The 9238-nt window shown below is 32.5% G+C and overlaps 1 protein-coding gene across 1 annotated transcript; it reads left to right on the top strand.

The window, feature by feature from the left end:
• Positions 1-222: 222 nt before the first annotated feature.
• On the top strand, positions 223-8584 carry LOC127723413 (uncharacterized). Its single transcript, XM_052230042.1, has 6 exons — positions 223-275; positions 1166-1471; positions 4348-4477; positions 5430-5585; positions 7318-7425; positions 8218-8584. Exons 2-6 carry the CDS (start codon positions 1176-1178, stop codon positions 8254-8256), a joined length of 729 nt encoding a protein of 242 aa, XP_052086002.1. The 5' UTR covers positions 223-275; positions 1166-1175; the 3' UTR covers positions 8257-8584.
• Positions 8585-9238: the final 654 nt, after the last annotated feature.

The following is a 9238-nucleotide window of genomic DNA, read 5'->3' as shown; positions in this document are numbered from 1 at the left end:
CAAACTATGGTGTTTATTTTCTGAAAAATAAAATGTCTCATGAATGATACATACAAATAATGTAGGGATATCCTTTATAAATTTTACTCATTTCTTTCAGATCAGATGAAAACATGTGTTCTTGAGATCTATTTACATTTTTCCAAGTGTTTTTTTATTTTTGTACACAGGTGCAATGATGCCAGTTTAGAAGACAAACAGTTGACTTTTGTGCTGACTGGTAGGAGAGTTTGTGAACATGCATGAAGGATTGTGTATGGCATAAAAAGAAGGAGGTATAATACCATATTAGTATGAATAAAATAGTTAATAGGCTACACATCCATAAGACAGCAACCCAACATCAAAAGTAGCGATTCAACATTCTGTTGTAGTTTGCCTGGTTAATTTTTAATATATACAACATTTGTATTTAAAAAGGAGATGTGGTATAATTGCCAATGAAACAACTATCCATGACGAGGATGCAAACAACTACATGTCACTGTAAGGCCTTTAACAAAGAAAAACCCATTTTGTATAGTAAGCTATAAAAGCTCACAGAATGTGAATCAATTCAAACAAGAAATCCAACAGCCTAATTTATGCTAAAGCAATAAACAAAAACAAAATATGACAGACAGCAATCAACAACCATTGATTTACAGGGTCCTGACTTGGGACAGGCACATAAAGAATGTGGCAGGGTTAAGCATATTCGAGCTGGCTGAACCCTCCCCCTAGTATGCTCAGTCTGTGGCTCCATTTTTTAGACATAAATAACTTTTGTCAAACACTCATGTAATTTATACCAAGGGTGCCACATGTGGAGCAGGATCTGCTTACCCTTCTGGAGCACCTGAGATCACCCCCCGGTTTTTGATGGGGTTCGTGTTGCTCAGTCTTTAGTTTTCTATGTTGTGTTTTGTATACTGTTGTTTGTCTTTTGGTCTTTTTGCATTTTTAAGTAAAAGTTAAGGTACAGTCTGGAGGTTTTTTTTTTAACAATTTACTTGAACGGTGTTCAATTTCCACAGTTAAAACAAAATGAAAAATGTTTGTTATGACAAAAGACAAAATTTCAATAAAAGGATTGGTCAAATGGATCCCAAATAACCGAAGAAAAAAACACATGAATTAGGAGTGGTATAAGCCCTGTAATATTTTTTACATTTATAACATTCAGGTATTACTACATGAAAAAGAAATGTTTGTCTACTAACGAAGATTTAGACAGTTCTGATAAAAGATGTAGCCAACAATACAAGAGTCGCCAGTACCTTGAAGCAAAGAGTTTTGTGTCTGGTCTATGCAAGAGATATGGTGATGATCAGCCTGACATACTAGAAATACATTTTCCATCATGTCTCTCTCTTCTGCAAGTTTTGACGGATTATAAATCTTCCTGTGAGAATTTAGAATCCCCTATTTGTCTTACCCAAGGTTCTATGGAATGTGGAGTGAAGAGTTTCCTCATGTTAAAATTCCAAAGGTTTGTATGGAATAATATTTAGAACAAAGGTGTTGGTTTATGAACATGATGAAGGGTCAATAATGGCTCTTAAATTCATTGAAATTCATTTCAAGGTATAATCAGTAAAAATTTGATAACAAAATATGCAGATGTCTAAATCATATCTGAAAAATAGGAAATCATCAAGGTCTGACACATCTCAACAGTAATTATGCCAATGCTTTACCTAAAAACATATGCTATCAAATGTATTTTACAAAGATGTTAATGTGTATAAAATATATTTTTGGGTAAAGTCATGACAGACATCAATTTTGTCCAAAAACTATGTGTTAAATGGTCAAATATGTTAATGTCAACATGTTTATGAAAAAAAATTTCCTTTCTGCACTCAAGTATAAAATAAGTAATGTGGTATGATTGCCAATGAGACAACTATCCTATAGAGTCCAAATGACATGGATTTAAGCAACTAAAGGTCACCTTAGGCCTTCAAAAATTAGAATAATTACTATATTTCAACCTTTTTATTTATAAAAAAAAATGAACTTAATGTTGAAAGTCTTGAATAACTTAACTTTTTTTGAAATTTCATTGGCCTGATAAAGGCTATTTATATCATACCTCCTGCTTTATGGCAGATAGTTAACACTTCCGTCATATAAAAAAAATGTCCATTCATGCATAAATTAATAATTGTACATAGAATTAATTAGATGTCTTTTTTGTTGAGCCTGCGACATTTATGTCGCGAAAGCGAGACATAGCGATCCTAGATTCCTTCGTCGGCGGCGTCAATATTTAGGTTCAGTCTGTGGTTAAAGTTTTTTTAGACATCAATAACTTTGTCAAACCTTCATGGAATTTTAGGAAATTCGGACAGAAGCTTGTTTATGACCAAAATACAGTATCCAGATCAAAATTTTAAAAATATTTATTTTCATTTTTCCGTATTTTACTGATAAATGGACTTAGTTTTTTTTACAGTTAACATTCAGATTTAGTCTGAGGTTAAAGTTTTTCAGTCATCAATAACTTTGTCAAACCTTCATGGAATTTTAGGAAATTGGGACAGAAGCTTGTTTATGACCAAAATACAGTATCCAGAGCAAAATTTTGAAAATATTTATTTTCATTTTTCTGTATTTTACTGATAATGGACTTGTGTATTTTACTTATAAATAGACTTAGTTATTTTTACATTTAACAAATAGATACAGACTGGGGTTAAAGTTTGTTACACATCAATTACTTTATCAAACCTTCATAGAATTTTATGAAACTTTGGCAGAAGCTTTTTTATGATTAAGAGATAATGTCTGAAGCAAACTTTTGAAAATATATTTTTTTCATTTTCAGTATTTTTCTGATAGATGGACTTAGTTTTTTACAGTTAACATTTACAGACAGTTTGGGATTCAACTTTTTTGACATGATAAATTTGTAAACCTTCATAGATTGTTATGTAACTTGGACAGAAGCTAATCTTCAAGACCATGAAAAATGCATCTAAAGAAAAAGTTTGATTTTTTTTTTTAAATTCTGTATTTTACTGATAAATGGACTCACTTTTTAAGTCAACATTACACTTTTACACTGACAGCAGCAATAGCAGGCGAGACACAGGGTTCCGCAGAACCTCTTACGAATTTTTTATTTGTAGTATCAGAAGCTCAGCAAATGTAACGAGTGTGTAATCTTTAAAGAGACCATCAGCGAAAAACTGACAAAGATTGATTTGGGGTGCTGAAGGACAAGAGAAGATGTAGAGCACATATGCTTCTTCAATAGTAAGAATTCTTTCCACACTTGAATATGAATTTCTTGTATTTTTCATGTTTAATGCAGATACATCCCCATTTTTAGCTCACCTGACCCAAAGGGCAAAGTGAGCTTTTCTCATCACTTGTCGTCCGTCGTTTTTCATTAAAATGTTCTCCTCTGAAAGTACTGGGCCAAATTTAACCAAACTTGGCCACAATCATCATTTGGGTATTTAGTATAAAAAAGGTGGTCAATGACCATGCCTGCCAACCAAAATGGCTGACAGGGCTAAAAATAGAACATAGGGGTAAAATGCAAGTTTTGTCTATTATCTTGAAAACTGCTATTAATAGAGATAAATCTGACAGGGCAGAAATGTTCAGAATGTTGTGATCTACCTTCTGTCCATTTACATCAAAACCATCAGTTGACTCTTTATTGGAGTTATTGGTCTTAAATGGCGATATTTACCAATTTTTAGTGTTTTTGCCTATTATCTTGAAAACTATAAAAGATAGATACACTTTAAAAAGCAAAAATGATTAGCAAGGCAAGATCTACAAACAAGTTAAATTTTGCTGAAATCTTTAGTAGACACTTTATATGAGTAATTGCCCTTAAATTACTGTTTTTTTACCCTTTTTTGTGTTTTGGGCAAAAACTAGAGAAGATGGAGAGAAACTATCAACAGAAAAATGATCAGCAATACAATATCAACAAAAAAGAGATTATTGTCATAAATTCTATTTTAGTCTACAATGTTGGAGAATGTCCATTGTTGAAGATGCACATAGACCTAGGTGAGCGACACAGGCTCTTTAGTTTAGTCACCCCCATGCATAGGTATAAAGATAGTTTACGCTTCCTAACATCACTACACCTTGATGTTGGGTAATGAAACCTGGCATGATTAATCACCACTTCTAGAAGGTGTGTTGGGTATAAGGAAGTCATGGTCATAGAATTAGCGCAACTTAGTCGTGCATCCATGTGCATATTTATTTTTTTTAAATACATTTTTTTTCTCTAACTTTAAAACCCGTTTGAGTTTTGGGGTGTATTGATAGTGGTGCATCAGTGAAATTCTGCCATTTGTGGGTATATTGTATATATTTTGATTTTTTTTTCAGTCTCTGCAGAGAAAAATATTTTAAACACATCAAGAAATCCAAAGAACATCCAAGCATGTATACATCTGTTATCAGTGACAATATGGATCAGTCCAAAACAAATCTGCCAAGATTTACGTTACATTTTAAGGTGAGTTTATTTTGGAAGTGTGTATAAAATTGCAAAGTCCATTATGTCTATACAACTAGATTTAGGTTATTTGGTCTGACCACTGGGATGATACATCACTACATACTTCTTACATAATACATTTCATGGTAGTTACTTTTATGTATATTTCTGAAAAGAACATGATATTTCACTGCAATAATCAATTTCAATATTGAAAACGGGTTGACAGTGTTAGATTAATCATATTTGTACTTTATAAAATCACTTTTACAAATATTTGGTATATCATTCGAATGGTCTCTTTTAATTTTGCTACGAATGTCAGGCAAATGTTAGAATTTGTGATAAGGTCACACATGGGAAACCTATCTCTGTGTTGACATTTTATTTAGTACTATATTTACTTGTTATTAAATGATTGATTAACTTAAGGCGAAGCAGCAATCATATGAACTAACTGGATGTGTAGCTAAAATAAACATTCTGACAGGAAAAAAACTTCTAGCAGTATTTATTTTCTTTTAGGCATTTTGTATGAGACAAATATTATACCATTCTAGAAGGGGGGGCTATATTGGTATCACCTTGTCTATCTGTTTGTACAACAAATATTTCGTTAAACTTTTCTAGAAACTACTAAACAGAATGACTTCATATTTGGTCAGCAGCTTGACAGTGATGATTTGTGATATGTGAAGCATCTGAAGATCTGTCAGATACCTACTTCCTGTTTGCTTATACTTTGAATTTTTCAATATTTGAATGAACTTAACCTTTTTTGTCACATTTTTCTCAGAAACTACTGAACACAATGACTTTTTATTTGGTCAGCAGCTCAACAGAGATGAGTTGTTAAGTGTGCACCTTTCAGATATGTCAGATAACTACTTCCTGTTTGCCAATATTTTGAATTGTGAGTGCATTCTGGTTTAAGTTATGAGCACATGTTTTTCAACAAATTTTTTTTCAGAATGAAACAACACTTGAAAAAATGCACCACCATGTCACAGGTGTTTTATGTCACGGATTAAATAAGGCATACACATTTACATGGACAGATCAGTTTTCCTCTGATTGTAATATCACCTTGAATTGTTTGATGTCTGTGTCAGGCGATGTAACAAAAGTAAGTATTAATTATCAAGTTCAAAGTGAAACAATTGACTAAAGTTCACATGCAGGAGAAAAACACATTTTTCTTAACTTTACAATTTATGTATCTACAAGAAAGTCAAAGTGTATGGAAGCCACTTTTAGTCCATTAATTTTAAACATCAAAGAACCATCTACAATATAAAAATTAAGAGATGTGGTATGATTGCCAATGAGACAACTATCCAAAGAGTTCACATGATAAAGTCATGAAAAATAACAGATGAGTCCAATCTAGCATATTATATTAAATTGGAAATAATAATTTGACAAGGTTGCTTTAAAACCCTTAAAGTTAGATACATCGATATCACTAACAGTTATAAACTTATATGAACTTTTCATTATTGGACTGTGTGGTGCCAAGTTTGCAACAAGTATGGAAATCAGTATGAAATTTTGGTGGCTTCATTTTCATGACTATGATAAACATCATAAGAGGATAGGCCTATAATTGCTTTTCTTTTATGAATACAATTATAGTATTGTTCTTAACCCTGCTTTGTAGGCTTTTCTCAAAATCAATACTTAAAAGTCATTGACAGATGTGGTGGGTGTAATGTTGCTATATATTTCATATAAAAATAAGGATAGGTATGATTGCCAATGAAACAATTATGCATAAAGACTAACGGACAATGATCAAATGATGATGTTGACTATTGCAGGTCAAAGTATGGCCTTCTGCAGTGAGCAAAACCCATACCCTATACTTAGCTAAAATGCCATGTGATGACAAAATGGAAAACAAATTCAAAAAAGAAAACCAACAGCATGCTTGTGTCAATCTCTTGCTGACCCTGATAGTTTTAAAAAACAATTCTGAAAGTCTATTTTGTTTACTTTTGCACTTGAACACTATGTAAATCTCATTTGATGGAGGATTATTTTCACATTCACATTTCTGAATTATATATATATCTAAATGCATGAACATCTATATGCATGAACATTATTAATAATATAGTCTATAAATTTCAATTGCATTTTTATTTTCTGTGGTATTTAATGGTTTTCTTTATACCAAAAATTAAGTAAAATATTATGGAAATATAAGCAAAATTTTTGGCCGGGAAACGGGATTATAGTATGGTGATGATGGGCAGGCAGGCGGGCGGGGAAAAGTGGGTACCTAATTTGTGTAATCAACTCCACCTATAGTTTTCAACCCAGATCCCTGAAACTTCACAGGAAGATTGCACATATGTGAAAGTTGTGCACCTGCTATTATGGAATTGTTTGAGGAATTTTTTCTCATTTTTCCAGACTTGGAAACTTAGTCACTTTTCAGCAAAATTTATGAAAGAGGGTACAAGTTTTTGTGTAATCAACTCCTACAGTTTTCAACCCAGATACCCATAGACCATTCTCCATTGTTTAAGAAACAATGTGTGCAACCCGGTCATTTTAGTCTTTGATCTATTTTTTTTCGAATAAATATGATAAATTCACTGAAAAAGTGGAGAACAAATTGCCTATCTCATGATAAGAGGTGAAATGAAACAATTTATTCATGCAGTTTCACCATAAATTAACATTGTTGAAAATACATCTTTTTTTAAAATTCAGCTGTGTTACTTTAACTTTGGCATACTTTATATGCTAGGTAATATGTCTTGTTCAGTATTAAAGGATTGGAAAACTTTTTATTGTAAAGATATCATGAATATATAATATGTATAGCTGTTTCACTTTTTTTCTTTTAGGAAAATGGTGGTTTACCTCCTACACTTTATATTCAAACTGATGACAACAAAAATAAGTTTGTGATAATGTTCCTAGCAATATTGGTGAAAATGGAAATTGTAAAAAAGGTAATTATTTATTTTATTCTTTTGCATTTTTTTACTGATAGATGGACTTACCATGGTAACAAAATTTGGTATTTGAATATTATTATAGAAGTTCTTTTGCATACATGTATGATTTTTTGTTATCCTTACTTCCAGTTACTGTTAAATTAAGACATTACAGCATGCAAAACATTTTTAGTTCCAATATTCGTTTATTGCAAATTTAAACACTTTATCACTATATCATGTATATGTTTGTCATTACAAAATTTCACAAAATTTCCTATAAAATTATATCATCAAAAGAGAAAATGTTTCACATAACAAAGCAAAAGTGCTAGTCGTATGACCTTATAGTAGGTCAGATGTCACAGAATCTAAAAATCACAATTGATTCAATTGCTTAAAATGTACTGAAATTCTAAAGTTCATTTAAAAACACAGATTAAGAGTTCAACTTGATCATTTGATCAGTGACACTGCCTTGAGCAGCTTGTCAAGTTTGTAAATTGTCAGTAAAATGTATAGATGCCAAAAATTACGATTTTCAGTAATTGGAATTATTTCCCGACCATAGACCATAACGTGCTATAGTCCATATTTTGCTTGTTTTTGTTCTGTTAATTATTTGTGTTGAACAGAACAGTCCCCACTAGATATTGTGGTGATCATATTGAGACTTGATTTTCTGTTATTATCCTGCACCAAAAAAGGGTTGGCATCTATGTAATTTTATTTGAACTATATGAGAATTGGAATTGAAGCATTAGTTACTTATTTCAAATCTATATCTATTTATGTTTTTTTTGACAGATCAAGCTGACATTCCTCATGGTTGGTATAACCGAATAAGGAAAAAATTAGTGGTATCATTCTGTTGATGAGAACAGATCTACCAAAATGGGTAAAGAATGGTAAACTAAATAGAGAAGATGAACTTTGGTGGATCAACTGCTTATCAGCCTTGGAGAAGAGAAGACGTCCTGCGCCAAAGACTCCCTTGCAACAAAATATGGGAAGATACAAGAAACCACAACATCCACAACCAGCTATGGAGGATTATATGTTGGCGGCAATTAACAACCACATACAGACATTTAATAGGAACACCAATGTCAGGATTGTCACACATCGACCACGGGTTTAAGACCTCAAAACTGATTTTTATTACTGAATTGTATTTTTTGTCGAGCCTGCGACTTTTGTCGCAGAAAGCTCGACATAGGGATAGCGATCCGGCGGCGGCGGCGGCGGCGGCGTTAGCTAACTTCTTAAAAGCTTTATATTTTAGACGGTGGAAGACCTGGATGCTTCATACTTTGTATATGGATGCCTCATGTTACGAAGTTTCCGTCAGTCACATGTCCAATTTCCTTGACCTCATTTTCATGGTTCAGTGACTACTTGAAAAAAAAGTTCAGATTATTTGTAATGTTAAATTCTCTCTTATTATAAGTAATAGGATAACTATATTTAGTATGTGCGTACCTTGCAAGGTCCTCATGCCTGTCAGACAGTTTTCACTTGACCTCGACCTCATTTCATGGATCAGTGAACAAGGTTAAGTTTTGGTGGTCAAGTCCATATCTCAGATACTATAAGCAATAGGTCTAGTATATTTGGTGTATGGAAGGACTGTAAGGTGTACATGTCCAACTGGCAGGTGTCATCTGACCTTGACCTCATTTTCATGGTTCAGTGGTTATAGTTAAGTTTTTGTGTTTTGGTCTGTTTTTCTTATACTGTATGCAATAGGTCTATTATATTTGGTGTATGGAATGATTGTAAGGTGTACATGTCTAGCTGGCAGGTGTCATCTGACCTTGACCTCATT

Source organism: Mytilus californianus, unplaced genomic scaffold (assembly GCF_021869535.1).
Source record: "Mytilus californianus isolate M0D057914Y unplaced genomic scaffold, xbMytCali1.0.p SCAF_13, whole genome shotgun sequence".
Taxonomy (NCBI): domain Eukaryota; kingdom Metazoa; phylum Mollusca; class Bivalvia; order Mytilida; family Mytilidae; genus Mytilus; species Mytilus californianus.
This window is presented reverse-complemented; position numbering and strand designations above follow the sequence as displayed.